At 26.3% G+C, this 19,473-nt stretch overlaps 2 protein-coding genes across 7 annotated transcripts; both read left to right on the top strand.

The window, feature by feature from the left end:
- Positions 1-780: 780 nt before the first annotated feature.
- Positions 781-5,818, top strand: LOC129613062 (serine-threonine kinase receptor-associated protein). Its single transcript, XM_055526979.1, has 4 exons — positions 781-930; positions 1,094-1,258; positions 4,167-4,832; positions 4,894-5,818. The coding sequence occupies exons 2-4, from the start codon at positions 1,141-1,143 to the stop codon at positions 5,091-5,093; spliced, it is 984 nt and encodes a 327-aa protein (XP_055382954.1). The 5' UTR covers positions 781-930; positions 1,094-1,140; the 3' UTR covers positions 5,094-5,818.
- Positions 5,819-8,018: 2,200 nt separating this feature from the next.
- LOC129613026 (E3 ubiquitin-protein ligase TRIM37-like) lies at positions 8,019-17,345 on the top strand. Of its 6 annotated transcripts, none has more exons than XM_055526926.1 (9): positions 8,019-8,423; positions 8,658-9,048; positions 9,249-10,496; positions 10,558-10,668; positions 10,932-11,504; positions 11,567-11,707; positions 11,771-11,862; positions 13,359-13,513; positions 15,239-15,495. In XM_055526926.1, exons 1-8 carry the CDS (start codon positions 8,352-8,354, stop codon positions 13,467-13,469), a joined length of 2,739 nt encoding a protein of 912 aa, XP_055382901.1. In that variant the 5' UTR covers positions 8,019-8,351; the 3' UTR covers positions 13,470-13,513; positions 15,239-15,495. The 6 variants fall into 6 exon arrangements, with proteins under 6 accessions (XP_055382901.1, XP_055382893.1, XP_055382884.1 ...); XM_055526918.1 differs by having other exon boundaries at positions 10,926-11,504; positions 15,264-15,493; XM_055526909.1 differs by having other exon boundaries at positions 10,926-11,504; positions 15,239-15,493.
- Positions 17,346-19,473: the final 2,128 nt, after the last annotated feature.

Genomic DNA, 19,473 nt, shown 5'->3' with positions numbered 1-19,473 from the left:
ATATTTTAGCCAAACCGAACAAAACATTTAGGGTTTAGTGATCTTACATTTAAGAGTTTTGTTTCATTGCGCAGATAAGGCCACTATCCCATATGCAGTTTATAATTTTGCAATTACTAAAAACTTTAAAATTTAATTGTAAATTCATGACGTGAATTTATAATCAGAAAAACTGTTGAATTAATATAAATTAAATGTGTCAAATAAAAATAATGCAATGCTATGTTTACAAATTAAGCATAATTGTACGATTTAGTTTGAAACGATTAAAATTTGAAACATATTTGATTTGTTCCAATCCATTAAAATTAAATTATATGAGAAAGATAGGATTTTGTCCTATTTACCAAATCAAGTTGGACTAATCGAACTTAACTAATTCGATTAGTTGACCAATTTTACTTGATATGTTTACATATTGCCTAAAATTTTAATTAATAGCAAATCTGAAAAATAATGTCGCAAATTTTGACAACCATCAGATTCAAAATTAGAGAATAAAACAAATTTAGAACGCTTCTTTGAAATTTCATCTTTGTATTGTGAACCCATTATTTGCACTGTCAATTTATGTAGTTCTAACCATTTAACATATTTATGTCAAAATGATTAATTTCAGTTAAACTTTTAAGTAAACTTAAGCTAATATGGCATCACTAAAATATGAAATTTCAACGTCAAAAGAGCAGCTGAGATGTCAGTACATTGTCAGTGGATTAATAAAATAAAAGTTAAATGATAATTAAAATTTTTGTAGTCTGGTAAGCAATAAGCATTTCGAGTATTATACGATTTAATTTATTTTTTGACGGAATATTTTTTTAATAACGTTGAATATAGTTTGCTGTTTTTCTATTTGGACACGCAACGTAACTTTTAGAATTTAAAACTTCTTTGGAAAACTATTAATTTTAAAAAAAAATTTGAGTTGTAAGAAAAAATTAAAAAAATTAAAAAAGTAATATTAATACCTAAATTTAAAATTTCATAGTGCTACGTTGTTAATTTGCAAATTAGTTCGCAAAAAAGAAAAAAATTAAATTTATTCAAAAATTAATTTTATTCAAAGAAACATTAAATTTTTGTGTTATAGTGAAAGAAAAAAATTTATGGTATATCCATTAAAATATTAAAATTACCATGTCCACCAATTTGCGACAAATCCCCTTAACATGCAGCGGACACACAAGACCTGTCGTTCATTTAGATTTTAGTGATGTTACGGACAGTGGATATTTCTTAATATCAGCTTGTAAAGGTAATATTAAATTATATGTATGTAAACACATTTTGTTGTAAAAAAAAGTAGGTTTCATTAGCTCTTAGAAACTTAAAAAAATTTTTTTTTATTTTAGATAAAAAATTACCTTGACCTATATAATTTAAGAAAATTTTTAAATCAAGGTTATTACACACACAATGTACTTGTCAGTAATGAAAATCACTCTATTTAAAAAAAAATTAAAAAAAAAAATCTACATTTGCATATATTTTCAAATATACCAGTAATATATAATATTATTTTAATTGAAAAAATATTTGCTGTTCTTCAGATAAATTTCTTTTGTGTAATTTTTACATTAAAGTGTTTAATATTATATTAATTCGGCTCATTTTTTTCATTGCTTTTGCAGGGAAATATAGCATAAGCTAACTCTATATAATTTATATAAATAGTAATTAAAAAAAAATAAACGTTAAATAAATTAATAAATAAAGTTAAATAAATCAATTTCTATCTAATTTTCCTAAAAACCGGTAGGTACCTCGGTAGGAAAACCTAAAAAAATTTATAACAAAAATATAAATTTATAGATCTTTATAATATTATTGTTACCTACATAAATAACATACATAGTTGCTTACTTACTATAAATTAAAAATTATAGTAAGTAATTAATTTCAATATAAATATGGGACTTAGGCATAAAATTTTTCCATTTATTTAAATCTTAAACTCTAACTAAATAATTGAAATTCAAACGAAGCATCTTATTAATTTGTATCCATCTAATTCTCCTCCAGGATGATCTTTGAATTATTTTATGAATTATGAAAACACGCATGCATACGCAAATTTACCGGTAAATGTGAATGTTGCAATTACTTTGATGTTATTCTCAAGCAACTTTATATAGAGAAAGTTCTGCTAAATAATGCAAATGTTGTAAAAAAAAATTCATAAAAAGCGAGATGCTTAATAAATATTAAACAAGATCATTACTTGGATTACACTTACACTCACTTTGTGAATATTTATATTAGCAAGTAACCTACGTTTTCTAAAAGTGTTTTACCTGAGTATATTTACAAACTCATAATAAACATAAGTTATTAATAATTGGAGGAAAAAGGGAGATTTTTAATTTTAGCTTTCTTTCTAATAATAATCCTGTTATTGCTACCTTTTAATAAAAAATTCTCGATACAATCAAATTTATTTTTTTTAAATTAGTCACTAAGAATCACAATCTGTAATTAGAATAATAATAATTGTAGTCTTTGATTCCGACTTACTTACATATTGTATATGTATGTATGCATGTATGGATAAGTATATCGAATAGGAAAACCCATTTTGCATAAACAATTTTAAAAATAGGAAATAAAAAGTTTTCTTTATTTTATACCTATCTACTCATATTTTTATATAATTATTATAATTACATTAAAGTATGATGTATCTATGTATGTATGTATATCAGTATGCACATATCGCGATATTATGTATTTAATTTTTAAATGCCAGCATTTTAAATTTCAAAAGCTTAGTTAAAATTATTATTTGCAAAAAACGTGTAATAAATATACTCGTAAGAAAGAATAGTATGAAAATACAATATCTAAAAGCTACTTATAAAACATTAATATTCAAAACTTTAATTTTGTTTTTATTACTTATACTTTTGTTTTGTTTTTCATTAAAAACAAAAACTTGTTTTTCATTGACTGCCTTGTTCTCTCATTATGCATTTACATTGGTTAAACTTTTGCGTTTACTAAAGTTGATTCGCTTTTACTCTAGTAGAGTAATGGCATTGATTAACTCAAAACACAGTCACCAAGTTAAGGTCTTTTCCGCAATTCATATATTATTTGTCATTTCTTTGTTTTTATTTATTCTGTTTAATTTTTTTTTTAGTATGTGTACGTTCTTTGTGAGCAATTAAAAATAAAATTTGTTATAAGTTTATTTATTATTCAATGAAAATACTTTTGTGAAATATATAAGATTTCTTGATTATTTCAATTCTGAGTAAGGAATTTATTTTAAGCATAAATATGAGGTTTTACAAATAAGTATATATAATAGATAGTAGTTAATTAATGCAGACATGTTGTATAAGAAAAATAAACCGGTAACTTGTTCCTTAAATCTTAACTTAATTATCGAAAAGCATAAAGTTTTAGCTAGTAAAATATTCCTGTAAAAATAAAAAATAAAAAAGAAATAATTGTGCTCAGTTTTTCAAGGTAAAGAAAGCTTTTATTGAATTAAGGTTATTTTAAAATTTTTCCTTTAGATATTATTTATCTACGCCTTTTTTTAAATATTGCACCTATTCGTTATAGTCGGTACTATAATAATCTTAAAGAAAATTGCAGTTTTGTACGTACATACACACATAACGTATGTACGTATGTACATAAAAAAACAAGCCTAAGTTTTTTTTAACCTTAACTTACAATTTACTTTCATTGGTTTTTGTTTTTTTTTTATTTTAGAAGTTTTTGCCAGACCGATCTTGAATCTCTAAAATGTATGGCATCAAAAGTAAAATCGTACTAAAATAAATTTTTTTTCAAATTAAAAATTGTGCTATTTTTTATGACCTAATTAATTTAATATTTAAAGAGAGCCTACTTTCTTACAATTTATAAAAAGTCAAAAGCAATTTAAACATTTATGCAACGAAATGAAACACAAAAAGGCTTCAAAATCATAATAACAGTTATAAACTTATGAAAAGGCATAGATAAGAATAAAATTCTTTTTAAATTTATATTAAATACTTATATTAAATATTAAATACTTCAAATTTGTATACCCTACATTATGTATGCAATTATGTATGCGTGTACAAATGTATGTATATAATAAAATAAATTAATACATAATTAATGTATTTACTATTTATGTATATACAAAATTGTTTTATTTGTAGATGGGAATCCAATGCTTCGACAGGGTGACACTGGCGATTGGATTGGAACTTTTGAAGGTCACAAGGGTGCAGTTTGGGGCGTAGCATTAAATAGAAATGCCACTTTGGCAGCATCAGGTGCAGCAGATTTTTCTGGAAAAGTTTGGAATGCAGTTACTGGAGCTGAAGTTCATAACTTTCAGCATAAACATATTGTTAAGACCGTAGCATTTGATAGGGGTAGTGAAAATTTAGTTACAGGAAGTAACGAAAAATTACTAAGAGTTTTCAACTTGGTGAATTTGGTAGATGACACTGAAATTTATACTGGTCATACGGGGGCTATTAAACGTGCTTTATTTTGTCGCAATGACAAATGTATTGTTAGTGCTGCTGATGACAAAACGGTTCGTTTATGGGATCGATTAACTGGAAGTGAAATACAACGAATAGATTTTGTAAATAACCCCAACAGTCTCGAATTATCGTCTGATAAAAATACATTAATTATAACCCATGGATCAAGTATTAGCTTTTGGGAAATTGATCCTTTAAAGAAATTAAAAGAAATCAAAGTTCCAACAAATGTTGCATCAGCAAGCTTACATCCTGATAAACATATTTTTGTTTGTGGCGGGGAAGATTTCAAGATGTACAAGTTTGATTATATAACAGGCAATGAAATCGGTAGGAAATATAAATCTAATAAAAACTTAAAACAACTTATCTGTAATATTTTTATTTTTAGAATCGTTCAAAGGTCATTTTGGGCCTGTGCATGCTGTGAAATTTAGCCCAGATGGCGAATTGTATGCCAGTGGATCTGAAGATGGGACATTACGCCTATGGCAAACTATTGTTGGAAAAACATATGGACTATGGAAATGCACTGAACCTGGAGAAATAAACAATGCAATATCATCGCCAAGAGAAGTCCATGCTAACTAAACATCACTGCCTTAAACGTTGAATTTTGATTTCTAAAAAGGATTGTATTTCTACTAATTTCCTTTTTACATATACATACATACCTACATACATATTCTTTTTTGAAGTTTAAATTTATAAAAATTCATTTATATTGAGATGGAAAGCTTCTAGCTTGATAAAATTCTCAAGTAAAAATCAAAATTGCATTGGTGACCATTTTTTAGGGACACTTTATTCATTTAAAGGCTCAGTAAACTAAAATCTCGTCAATATTTATTTGTACAAGTGCAAAATAAGCTTTAGCTAGAAACGGAATAATGTCTAATATTCATTTTAAAAAACACTTAAATTACAAGCTTTCATATTTTTAATATCACTACCATACTTAGTATTAAAATAAATGATATTAATTTTTGGTTATTTTGATAATTTAAGAATCTTATAAATTTTAGTTAATCCTTTCAAATATTATGGTCACAAATTACATTTTTGATTGTGTATTTTATATAAGATAAAATTTTTGATAATTGAGGGCATTTTAAAAAGTGCAGCCAAGGAAAATCGACATTTAATTGGGTAATCACCTGAGAGAATCGGATAATCAACAAAAATTAAAAAAAGTGAATATATTTTTGAGTGTATTTTCTTAAATCACCAAATGAATCAAACGAAAAAATAACTTGCATTTGGGATATTGAATGTAAAGAAAAATTTTAATACAATAAAAATTTTTTGAATGTAAATTTCCTATAAATTAAAATAATTTTAGCTTTTTAGATTAGCTTTCTATATCATATTCGTTTTGAATACCAGTTGTTTTCTTGATGATGAAAATTTTGCATATGGCAATATTTAAATTTATTTTTTCTTCATAAATTATTTGTATATCGTCATGAACTCAGGTATACATGTACATATGTACATACTTATAAATATCACAATCACAATATTTTTCTTCTTGCAATGCTTCTGAAGAAAACTAAATCAGCAAAATTCAGTTGGAAAAATATCCATATCAGCTTTAAAGCTTTTGAAACTAGAACAATTTGTTCGAACGAGTTTTATCTACATAGAGCACGTGTACAAAGTATTAACGCATCGATCAATAAGTCCGTACGATGGCTAATAAAAAAACAACATTTTGGCATAATTTGATTTTATGCATCAATATACATAGTCTTCTTTTAAGGCGATCCTCATTCGATCCGAAACCTCTTTCCCTGCAACATAATATTGAGATCTGAAAACAGCTAATAATCACTGGGGGTTAAATCAGGCGAGTACGGCAATTCATTCATTTTTACCATCGTTTGCATTGATGAAAGAGAAATTTTTTTCTTCATGTATGCTCGCTTTTAAACGATTACATCCTTCAATAATTCAAATAATGCTATGTAATATTCGCTGTTGATCGCTTTACCGTTTTCAATATCGCTTTACCGTTTTCAACGATATACCCTGGCTATCCCAAAATACGGAGCACATAACCTTGTCAGCAGAGGTTAGAGTCTTTAGGCGCTGTGGGCGGTTTTCACCGTTGGTGTCACTCAGCCAACTATGATATGACTTAGGAATGACGTAGGGACGCAAAAAATTCTTTTTATCACGGTAAAATAGGGCGAGACACGCCTCAGAATCATCAATTCGTTGTTGTTTTTGGTCCGTTGTTAGCAAACGCGACACCCATTTCGAACAAAGCTTTCTCATATCCAAATGTTCGTGTAATATAGTAAACACACTGTTTTCTGATATCTTTACGGCCTCGGCAATCTCCTTCAATTTCAATTTGCAGTCGAATAAGACGATTTTATGGATTTTTTTGATGTTTTCTTTAGTAACTGCCGAATTTGGGCGACCGGAGCATAATGCCGTCGTCACAAATAAATGGAAACAAATAATGTCAAAAAACCGCCTGCGGTAAAGTAGGAATTCGTCCTATTTTACCGCTTGATTGTGGACAGTCCCAGTTAAATATGTGTATTCTACATGAATTCTGAAATTTTGCCACGGGAAATCGTCCATGTTCTGTTTTCAACTTGAATAAAGAATTTCCCATTCATAGTTTTTCGCTTATTGAACTGAATTAATACATACATGTACATATGTATCTATATCGTGCTTTGTCAAAAACAGAAAGAAACATTTAAAATTGGTTACTTTTTCTTTGAGAACTTTTTGATTTTGAAAGTTTCATCAAAATATAAAGTTTTTGGTTTAGATCTTGGTTAGCTGAGAGTTTGAAATGTAAGTAAAATCGTGCAAATAACATTCGAAGCATCCCTGATTTAGATCAATAATATTCACTAGCTATGTTAATCATACTACTAAAGTTGTCAATTAACACAGTTACAATTGATTGCATACATTATTTGGAAGTTGCAAAAAAACGTTTGCATTACTGCACGCTCGCGGCTGATATTTTTTATAATACATATTTGTAGCTTTCAAATATAATTGTGACAATAATGACGACAAATGGCTACTGTAGGTGAGGTAACAAAATATAAATTAAATTTGAAGAATCACTGGTTTTTCGGATTTGCTATGAGCTAATTTGGTTTTTATGAAATTGACAATCTCCTTTTTTTAGTATAACTTTTTCTTTTTTTAAAAATTAAACTAAATTCGACATATTGCGGAGGTTTTTTTAAAATGTCAATTCTACTACTAGTTTATGTTCTGCATTACTGCAATTCAATATATAATAACTGCAATTCAATAAGTGTTAACTGCAATTCAATAAGTGTTGATTGAAATTATAGTATTTTAAAATAATAAATATGTAATTTCATTAAATTATTTAACTCTTTTTTTTAAATTATAATTTGATCGTTTCACGCTAAAGCGATTAAACTTATTTGTCAAAAGTCAAGAAATTGATCTTTTTGGCAACCTCATTAAACCATCTGGTTACTCCTTGTAACGTCATTTAAAAGTCAATTAATTATATCTACATAAAGCTTGAAACGAGAATTCCCAAATTTACTGTAAAAAAAACTTCGATTATTAAACGGTATAAAAATTTTGGAAATATTAGCCTTTTTTAAATTGGTGAATTATCTGTGAAATGTAAGAAGCAAATTATGATTTTACTCAATGTTGAGTTAAGCAAACCGTATTAATTAATAAATACAATAAGTATTGATAACTTAAATTGAAAGAACGAATTTTATCTACATACCTACATTAGGTGTACAAGTATTATTTGTCAATTTGTAATCGGAAATGAAGTAGACATTTTTCAGTAAATTTTATAAATCATAAAAATTATTTGCAATGGCTAAACGATTAAGTAAAAATTGTACATCCATATCCCATAATCCAAGCAACACTGAAATTGTACCAGAGGTAAGTAATAAGTAGTAGGCTCCTGCACAGCATTTTTTAGTCAACAAATTTTCAATAAGGAATATTAAGAATAGTATGTACGATGTATTTGCATACATACATAAGTATTTTGCTATTAAATAAAATGGAAAATTATAGTAACAAAATTATAAAATTAAGAATGTACATTATATAATTGAAAATTGAATATTGAAAATCAATTAGATATGAAATATTAAGAAAGTTTCTTTTTAGTCATTGAATGATGTCTTCCGTTGTTTCATTTGTATGGAGAAACTCCAGGACGCTCATTTATGTCCTCATTGCTCTAAACTCTGCTGTTACGTATGTATTTCGCGATGGTTAACTGAGCAAAGACGTCAATGTCCACATTGCAGAGCCTCACTGCATGTCAGCGAGTTGGTTAATTGCCGTTGGTTGGAGGATGTTGCCGTGCAAGTTGAAAACCTTCAGCAAATATGTACTAATATTCGCGCAAATGGTTTATTTAAAAATAAAGAACAGGATCAGTGCCCTTCGCATCAGGAAAAGTTAAGCGTTTATTGCTGGACTTGCAAGTGTTGTATTTGTCATCAGTGTGCATTATGGGGTGGAACACATTCTGGTCATATTTTTAAACAATTAGGTAAGTGAAATGTTAAATATTGTTAAATATAAAATTGTTTACAAAAACGGATTTGAAAAATCGATAGTGATGTTTTAAGAGCTTTACTAACAAAGGAAAAATAATTTAAAGAAAAAAGAAAATTTTATGTTTTGTTTATTAAATAAAATTCTAATTGAAATTGTGACCCCCCTTTTGATTAAATAAAAATTTTTTTTTAGATTTAGTCTACGAAACGCATATAGCGCAGGTAAAAGAAGAAGTTTCGCAATTGAAAAGCCGTTTAGTTGAGTTGATTAGTTTAGTACAAGATGTTGAACAAAATGTCGAAACCGTACGTGACGCAAAAGATGAAAAAGTACGGGAGATCCGAAATGCTGTTGAATTGATGATTGGTCGACTTGACGCTTCCTTGAGGATTAAATTGGTTGCCTTGATGCGTCAGAAGAATTCTTTAACCCAGGAGACTGAGCAACTGGAGCATTTATTGCAAGAAATTGAACAACAGCTCACTACTTGTTCTAAATCGCAACTTATAATGAAATCTCCTGAGCTTCTTAAAATGATTTTGCAAGTTCGTATAAAACCAATGACAAGCTATATCACTGCCCCAATTCCACCAAATTTTGTAAGTGAAATAGTGCCACCTTATGATACTGGAACTTTTCTGATGAAGCGTTTTAGTCAGTTGCAATTAAGAGGTCAGCCAGTGTACTCAGAACCATTAGATTGTAATGGATTGCAATGGAGGCTAAAAGTTTATCCAAATGGTAATGGACCTGTTCGGAACGAATACTTATCAGTATTTTTAGAATTAACAGTGGGGCTCCCTGAAGCGAGCAAATATGAATACCGTGTACAAATGATTCACCAGAGTTCAAATAAAATAATACAGCGCGAATTTGTTTCTGATTTTTCTGTCGGGGAATGTTGGGGCTATAACAGATTTTTCCGGCTGGACTTACTAGCCTCTGAAGGTTATTTAAACTTGTTGAAAGATACACTAGAATTAAAATTCCAAGTTCGGCAATCAACCTATTATCAAAAATGTCACGACCAACAGTGGTATATTGGGCAATTATTACTTAAACAAAAGGAATTGGAAAAGGAAGTTAAGTTTCTGAAGGATAAATCTAGTTTTCTTGTTGAAAACGCAACTGCGAAGACAGTTGAAGATGTTAAACCAAATAAAAATGATGGTGATTTGTCAGCAACTGCATCTGGTACAAACAGCGATCGCTCAACATCTTCCAGTTCATCAAAATCTAACAAGAAAGCTGTCAAAAAGAGCTCTGAGGGTGATTTAAGTTTAAATAGAAGTAATATATCACCTTCCCCTGTAGACAACACTCAAGACAGTCAGTCACAGAAAAGTAAAGACACTTCGAAAATTGATCAAAATTCATCCGGAGGTTCAGAAAACAATACAATTAAGAAAGCGGCTAACAGTGTTCATATGTTTAAAAACCGTAAGACTTTTTGTTTTATTTAAATCGAAAATTCAAATAATTTGTTATTCAAATTCAATAGTTGATGCGACATTTAAAGGAATTCTACAATCATTAAATGTCCCAACTAAAAGTCAAAGTCCTGATCTCACTACTACCAAACAAGGTGCTAATGCTCTGCCAACACTCGACTGTAAGATTTATTTGTCCAGAAGTATAGAAAATTTTTACTTTTATTTAATCAAAATATCAGTTAACTTTTTTCTATTGCATTTTCAATAATAACACTTATTTTAATAATAAATTTAGTTTAAATAAATTAAAAAAATCTAAAGGTTTACATAAATTAAAAAAAGTGCTTTTTAAAATTATTTATGCAATTAATAATGAAATTATATGAAAATTAAAGTTTTAAACGAACAAGTAATTTCTAATAAATGTTATTTTTAGCTACAGATAAAACAAAACAGTTAGCCATATCATTTTCATCGCCGAATTTGCATAGTGCTGATGAGTTCGAAAGTAGCATTCAAGAACAAGAACAAATTACAACTGCATTGGCTTCGGAGCTAAAAAAAACTAACAAAGATAATTTGACTGAACTGGAAGATTTATTTCTCAGCACGTCAAGTGCATTTGAAGATACAGCTTCTTTGTGTGATGAGCTACAAAATACATTTTTAGCAAGGGAAAATGACGCAGAATATGCTGAGTTCTCTATGACTCAAGATATTCCACTGAAATCGATATCAAAAAGAGAATCACTATTAAATGCCAGCAATCCAACGAGTAGTGCTTCAACTGCGTATAATCCAAATTCAATTGATGCATTTATTAACAATTACTATCAAACAAAGAGTCGTGATTTCACAAAACGACGAATAACTGACGATGATGTCGTCCTTCTAACGTTGTTTGATAGTCCAAATTCTGGAAGTAATCATCATAATAACAAGGAGTTTATGAAAAATGATACAAAAGTATTATCTAACAGTGACGAAAACGATGGGTGCCAAAATGCAGAATCATGTAAGAAAAAATAAAAATTTTAAATCTTTAAATTTTTTAACCTAAATTCTTTCATATAACAGCTACAAGTAGAGACAGAAAAAATTCTTATACGGGAGGTGTATTAGAAACTTTAATAGAACCACCTAAGTTAAGTTTTTTGTATGATTTAGATGATGAAGATTCTTCAAATGATAGTTTAATGTTATTTAGAACTACCGAAGGTATGATTAAATTGTAATATATGTATTATATTGTAAATGATATTATGTTTTTAAAATTTTTAGGTTTGAGACCCAGAAAAAAAATTGAAGGGCATAATTCTAATACGGAATCCGGTTCAGCAAGTAGTTCGCCAAAACATAAAACTGATTCGCAGGTAAATATCACTTAAAAATATTTTCTTACCCATTTACGAAATAAAAATTACACATCATTTGTTTAGTTTGCTACAATGAATTATTAGTGAATTCAAATTTTAAATCTTAAAAGATCCTCAATTATCATTCATTAGGCGACCAAAAATATGAATTCGATTATTTAGAATAAGCTTTTTTAAAGGTCAAACTTATATTTTTGCGCTCTTTAAGGTTGCAATTTTTTTACTTTTGCATTTAATTTTTAATGGTTATTTCGATAAAAGCTTTTATTCAAAAGTACCAAACAATTAATCTCTCAAGTTACAAAAAGTTATTCAGTTAATAAAATCAATTTACTTCATTTTTTTATTTTTATTATTTTTTTATATTTTTGGTATTTAACCAAATAAATACGATGGTACATAAAATATAACTCTCACTTTGAAGATAAGTATTTAAGCTTTTAAATGGTTTTGGAAGTATTTTATCTTAGACCAATTATGTACATAAATATATAAAGAACCAATAAATTGCCATAAATCTTATTTTTAGAAATTATAAATTTTTATTGCGAAAAAACTTTGCAATTATAGTTTCTAAAAAAAGAAAGTTTGAAAGGTAAAAAAAAAGTTCAATAATTGCTAACATATTGGCTACACTAATATTTAATTTTTAGTTTCTTCTTACAAGGTTTTTGAACTCTTTCGTTCTGGATAATTAGCAACATTAACAATTTGAATATCTTTTGATAATATTTAAGTATTGATATTTTACTGTGTTATCTCAAAATAAATAGGATTATTTAGGATAAAATAATGGCATATGTCCTGTAAAGGCTAAAATTGACTACAGCATTTTTTACAAACTCTATGTACAATTGAAAAAATGAGCACAAATGAAGTGTCTTTTTGGAATCAAAGTAGGTTTTCTTGATTTTAGAATATATAAAAAAATCGGAATATATAATAGTATGAAATAAAGAAAATGTGTATTAAAAAAATACGGAGATTCGGAAAAATTATGATTTTACTTTATGAAATATTCACTTAAAAGCAAGTTGCAATATCATCTACTTTGCAAGTCATGATCAGTCATATTTTGTATTTACAAGAAGTGTGTAACGTCTAGTAAAGTAATACCAGCAACTTCTTTTATTAGAATTACATATATCTTTATTGTCTTAATTGGTATGGTATTCTTTATGAGCGATTGTAATAATCTTGAATAATAATATTAAAATTTAATTAACTTTTCTAAACTTTAATAAATAATTTGAAATTCAAAATTTAAATTGAATCATCGAAATTTCTTAAACTGAGTTAAAATTTTCAAAAAAATTCTTGTTAGCACCTTCATTCATTCGTGTCCTCATATATGCACAAATAATCTCATAAACTCATTATAAAATAGTTGTGCATTTTTGAATTATAGAAGTGAGAAATAATTGAAATATTTTTCTTATATGTTTTTTTTTTAAATTCGCTATATAAAATATTTTATTTTAACTGACAATTAGTCTTCATCAATTAATCAAATGACTGAAAATATTAACAATGATGAGGGTAATGATTTGTGTGATGATACAACTTCAGTTGATAATGAATTTCATCAAAATGAAAATTTTTAAATTATGCTCAGATGTTCAGCTTTACCAATAATTAATTTAAAAAGGCATGTATAATTAATTGTTTGTTACGAAGCTTTTATAAAGTTGATTTTTTTGGAATACATAGTATATTTAAAAGCAATATTCATATTTTATTGACTTTTTGAATGTTAGCCTTTAAAAACATTGCAATTTTTTCAAGTAATGACGGTTTAGTACATAGATACACAGCATCATTCAAAAATTTTTACAATTTGTTATTGTTTAATTTTGTTTTGCCTCAAACAACCAATCAAAAAATAAATATTTTGTATTTTGTTTATTTCATTTCTTCTGACTTATGAATGACTTATTACAATGTTCCCTGAAAAATTTGATTTTTATTGAAAATTATTGAATATTAGTAGAATTAGAGTAAAAAATAAGATTTAAATGAAAAAAAAATTCATAATTTCAATCAACTCTGTACTCTTTTAGTGTATAGATGACAACTATAAGTTGCAAAGTGTTCATAATATTAAAATTGCAAAAAAAATTTTAAATGGAAATAACAAGCAACTCCTCGACTCTATTAATCAAATTTTATCAAAATTTACAATTTTCTCTTTTCTCTGTGTAACTAAATAGAGTAGTGAAATTTAAGATTTTCACCAAGAGCGAAAAAGAAAAGATTATTAATTATAGTGCAAGTTTGAGACTATAATTCAGTACGAGTCTGAGATGATGAACACGAAAATAGATAATTTGAACTTCAGTTTATTTGTAATTTAATATTACGCCTTAAATGAAAAAGCAAAATTGAATTGTATACTTTAATTACGATTAAATTAATTTTTAATTTGATCGTAAGTAGCAAATTTTTGATTTTCAGAAAGTGAAAACTTTTGCTAATGTTATTTCTGCCGATGAGTGCCTTCTTAAAAATTATTTTCTAATATATCAGATGAGGAAAAATTTTCTCTTTTAATTCTTTAGTAATTTTCTCAATTAGAGCAAGCAGAAAAAATGATCGTTTTAATAATCCTCTATATTCTTAACGAGCTGCCCGAATGGGGAGATAAAAACAGATGGACTTGTTGCATATTCGCTAGTTTGATGCTCGGGTTTAAAAAATTTTTAATGACGAAAGTTTTTTGTTCTTTTCATGTTTTCGTTTCAACAAAATTGTTTAAAATTATAGAAAATAGATCTGAAAAATAAGAATATTTCAATATTATGTAATACAGAAATGGAGTAAATGTCACAAATTCAAAAGATAGTTTACGTTACGAACGGAATTTAAATTTCCCGATATTGATTCTCCTAATTCAACCTTTAAATGTTAAGCTTTGTTCTTCTTTAAGCTTCTTGTGATACATTTTATTGTATGAGTTCATGAGAAAGTCTACATATTTTTTAATTTATGCTTTTTTACGTGTTCCAAAACATTTTCATTTGTCATTTATGAATCAAATGTCATTTTAATGCATCAAAGATTTTAATAAAAATTCAATTTTATTAAATTTTATTGAATTTTTTTTTACAAATTTACATATTTGAAGTTACAAAATGCTTTTTGAAAGTAAAAAACAAAATTAAATTTTATTTGCATCATGTTATATTTGTAAATACCATTATGGCCCCATTGTATTTTAAACAGAAACTAGTAAAATTCTATTTATTATAATATTTTATTTCCCTTTCCCTTACAATTAATATATTATGCCCACTGTTAATTATAGGTATTATTTGTATATAAAATCATTATTTCATTTATTAAATAATTAAATTTATAATATCCTTTAATTAAGTAAATGGCAACTTTTAAAACTTTAGAGGAATAGAAATTATACAAAGCTTCCAAATAAGAAGAAAATTTCAAAGAAATGATGAATACAATATTTTAGAAAATAGCTTAATTTCATCAAATATATTTCCAAAATAAATCAACATGGATCGCCAATTAAATTTAAAAAATATATGGTTATACGAATATGTTGTTCTCTAAAAGGAAAATTATAAATTAAAAGTTAAAAAAAAAAGTTATAGTTAAATGTGTAAAATTTAACATTGTTAAATATGAAAAAAACTATAAATATAATTTGTTAAAAATAAAAAAAACAAACAAAATTTTTATTTAAAATTTAAGAAATTACTAACGTTAAACAATATTATTCTAAGAAACTTGTAAATCTTCTTGAATACATTAATAATAACTAAGCGGAAATTTGTTATAATTATTTAAAATTTATTTTGAGTTCGTTGAGTGGTGATATTTGATGAAAAACCCGAGTGTCTGTGTCTCAAATCTATTGACAAATAGTGTTCTTATATCAGGACAGCTTGTAAAGCCCTTTACTTAACGGAAATTTATCGCATTAATGTAATTAATTTTCTTTTCTGAAAGATAAAAATAACATTTAGCTCAATTAATAACTAGATTTTTAATTATAATTTGAGTTTCACCCCTACGTTTTGTTTCAACATAAACATGAAAATTTCATATAATCGGTCTGTTTTGTAAATATTAATAGTATCTACATCTTACAATGGTCTAGATTGTCTAGAGCAAAAATAGAATGAACACTTTTAGGATGTGATCGTGTATTTCGCTATTTTAATCGCCAAGTGTGAAGAAGGTGAATGAATATCAGAATGCAATTTTAGAGTAAGAAAAATTTTTCCGTATTGGGTATCTCGTTTTTTTTTTAAAATTTTATATCTAAATATTCTAAATTTATTTTGTCTTTTAAGGGGTTCAGTCGATAATTTTTGGAAAAATGACAAAAACCAATTAAAAAACTGAGTGATCTTATTGGAAGAATAAAATATCTATTCGAAAAGAGAAATATTCTGACTTGAAAGTAAATAAAAATTAAGATAAAAAAGCGATGTACATGATTAGTTTGTTATTAGAAAAAATGTACACGTAATCTTAATACAAAATTCATAGGTCCAATTAATATAAACGAGAATTCAGATTTAATCCAAGAAAAAATTTTTTTAGATATAAATGTATCGATATTATCATTATGTTTTATTATCACACGCTATTACTAAGCTTCTGAATTTTATAAAATGGCAGGGTTTTTATTCAAAAACTATTTCGATTTTATTTTGCATTGTATATGTTATATTTTAAAAGTGAATACACCGAATTGTTCTAGACTAGAAGATTTAGATTTAGAGTTTCATATAATTTTAATCGATTGTTTGAGCAACATTGAGAAAAATACATTATTTAAATGAGATTTCTAGTGAAATTTTAGGCAAATAATAAAAAAATTGTTATTTAAGGTAATGAATTTAATTTACATATTTATGATAGAGAAACGCAAATTTTTCTTTAAGGTGTAAGGACAGTGGAAAATTTTTGTGTTATTTGGTTTACATGTATGTGTTGTGTATTTTTTTTTTGTTTCCAATTTTAATGAATATTTTTAGTAATTTATTTTTTACTTATTTTTCACTTACAGATCAATAGACGTCATAGAAACGATAATTAATTGAAAATAAAGGATTCATAAAATTTTAAGTATTCAAATATTTTTTTTTTTATTTTGTTTTGTTATATTAAAATTATAGTTTAAAGCATAACTTTAGTTTTATGTATCCAATTGTTTTTTTTTTTTTTTTGTGATATTTAGAATTAAAATTAAAATTTAATAAGATTTAAGAGAGTTTAAAAGTAATACAATATCATAATTATTGTTATGCGTAAATGAAATAGTGTGTTTTATCGGCAAAACTCTTGTTGGTGAAACACTCTGTATATTCAGTGCAAATAACTGAGAAGCATAGAATTAAGAGCATCTAATTTTTAAAAGTTAGAAAAAAATTATTAATTTCTAGAAAGAATAAAATATAATGAAAACTCAGCACGACGTAATAATTGTGGAGAAAAAAATTAAATATAAATTTGACTGCTTTTAAACACTTTTTACATCAAGTGTCCGAAATCGATTGAAAAAAAAAGAAGATAATATATTGTTTAGCACTTTATCCTTCAAATTATTTTTTAAGTTATTTTGAATTATATTTTTTATTTTCTTGCATTGTGATGTGAAAATTTATAATATTTTAAATCGCTGCCAATGTTGAAATTGATTTAAAATAAAATTTAATATAAAACAAAAATGGTTTATGTAATTAGTTTTTCTTGCAAAATTAATATTTTGCGATTGAAACCTATAAAGAGTTAATATTAAAACAAATATAAAGGTAAGTAGACCTTATAAAAATAATTATCTAATTTAATGTAATAATGATGATATTAAGCAGAGAATCTGAAAACTTCCAATCAAGTAAATCAAGGAAATTGCATGATATATGCATGGACCTATTTATATAGTTGCATTGAATCTTTTTCTAAGAAAATTCGTTTGGGGCGTGTTAGAATATTAGGTAACGCTGTTGCAATTAGAATTAGAATTAGATTACTTGAAATGCAATAGCAAGGTTGGTGCTTCATTTCATTTTACATTTTTCTTTAAAAATCATTTTAGTTTCTTAATATTTAAGATTTGTGATTTACTATCGTATAGACGATATTTATATCAATACTTACTTTTAGCCTAATATAATATACTTACTTAATTAAAATTTCGAACTAATAACATATTAGTTTTACATTTACATAAATCCAAGCTAAGATATTTGAAAAAAACAGCAATATATGTATTGTTTTATTTAGCAAAACTTGCAGTTTCATAAGAAATTTCATAACAAAATTAGCAATTAATAAGGCAAAGTGCAGCATTTCGTCACAACAACACGTATGAATAATTTGTCAGAAACAAAGATTATGATTTTGCTAGACCTATATCAGGTCTCACTTTAAAAGTATTTGAAATAAAATTTTGTGTGGATGTTTATCATCTCTGTATGCTGTTACATGCAATCCAACCTCATTAGTAAAATAGAATAAATTATTTACATACATACATAGTTTAATTTCTGAATCAGTTTTTGTAATTTAAATGGGAGTCTTAGATTTTGAAAGATGATCGAAGATTACATGTAATTTCCGTGACTATACTATTATCAGGATCCGGTTGAATGCTTAGATTAGAAAAAATGTAAAGAAAAAGCTAAAATAAAAACGATTGAAAGTAGTCAATCCAATTAAAGAAATTTGTATAGTTTATTTTGAAATCGAATAACAAAAAAAACACAATAAATTAACAACACTAAATTTTGGTATTGAATAAGAACAAGCCTATGATTACAGTCTATTACAAATACTATACATGTGTGTTTATGTACTTACTGCATTTATGCTTGCTTATTAATATACACCTTATTAATATACACATGCATATGTATACACATATTAGGGATTAATTTATTAAATGTATTGCTATAAATTCTGAAATAGAATTTATTAAACTCCGATTATATATATATAGGTAAATTTAATGGGCTAAAGGACTGACAAGTCTAAAGACTTAAAAATGTAAAATATCAAAAGATTTTTTATAAAAACAAATAAATGTTTTATTGTTTTTGTTTTTCAGTTCTCCCCAAATTTTAAATCAAGTCTATCCTAAAAGTATACCAGAACAGAATAATATCAAATAAAAAATTAAACACTCACCTCAATGGAATTCATCATATTGAAAGTTAAGCGAACATTATACTTCTCATTCTTATCATTTGTCATTGTACATTTATTAATATTTGAACCAATTATCTAAAAATTCAAATTAGTAGAATTGGTACAAATTGGTACACCATTCCATCCCTAATATGTTGATTTACAATGGCAAGGCAAAACTTTTGAAATAATTCAAAAAAATTTTGTAATAATTCATTCGTTTCATATAATTTCTTAAAATTGATGCCCCTGAAGCTTTTTTTTATGTTAACGCCATAAGTAAGCTTTGCCATTAGACTAAAATCTATTCGGTGGACCAAATTATACGATTTCTATCTCCTATAGCACAATTATCCAAATTACCGGCTCTAAAACAAGCTATTATTGTTTTTTTATTTGAAATCATTAATTCACATTTTTAACTAATCTGTTTGCTTGAAGATTCCAGAC

Source organism: Condylostylus longicornis, unplaced genomic scaffold (assembly GCF_029603195.1).
Source record: "Condylostylus longicornis isolate FDR11 unplaced genomic scaffold, ASM2960319v2 ptg000004l, whole genome shotgun sequence".
Taxonomy (NCBI): Eukaryota; Metazoa; Arthropoda; class Insecta; order Diptera; family Dolichopodidae; genus Condylostylus; species Condylostylus longicornis.
Note: the sequence above shows the minus strand (reverse complement) of the source record. Positions and strands in the feature narration are given on the sequence as shown.

What these genes read in the sequence shown, in the direction of transcription:
- LOC129613026 (XM_055526918.1), top strand. Translation starts at nt 8,352, where the DNA reads ATGGCTAAACGATTAAGTAAAAATTGTACATCCATATCCCATAATCCA. An exon ending in ACACTGAAATTGTACCAGAG is followed by an intron (nt 8,424 to 8,657) that starts GTAAGTAATAAG and finishes GTTTCTTTTTAG; the next exon opens with TCATTGAATGATGTCTTCCG. An exon ending in GTTATTTAGAACTACCGAAG is followed by an intron (nt 11,708 to 11,770) that starts GTATGATTAAAT and finishes TAAAATTTTTAG; the next exon opens with GTTTGAGACCCAGAAAAAAA.
- LOC129613062 (XM_055526979.1), top strand. Translation starts at nt 1,141, where the DNA reads ATGTCCACCAATTTGCGACAAATCCCCTTAACATGCAGCGGACACACA. An exon ending in CTTAATATCAGCTTGTAAAG is followed by an intron (nt 1,259 to 4,166) that starts GTAATATTAAAT and finishes TTTTATTTGTAG; the next exon opens with ATGGGAATCCAATGCTTCGA. An exon ending in TATAACAGGCAATGAAATCG is followed by an intron (nt 4,833 to 4,893) that starts GTAGGAAATATA and finishes TTTTATTTTTAG; the next exon opens with AATCGTTCAAAGGTCATTTT.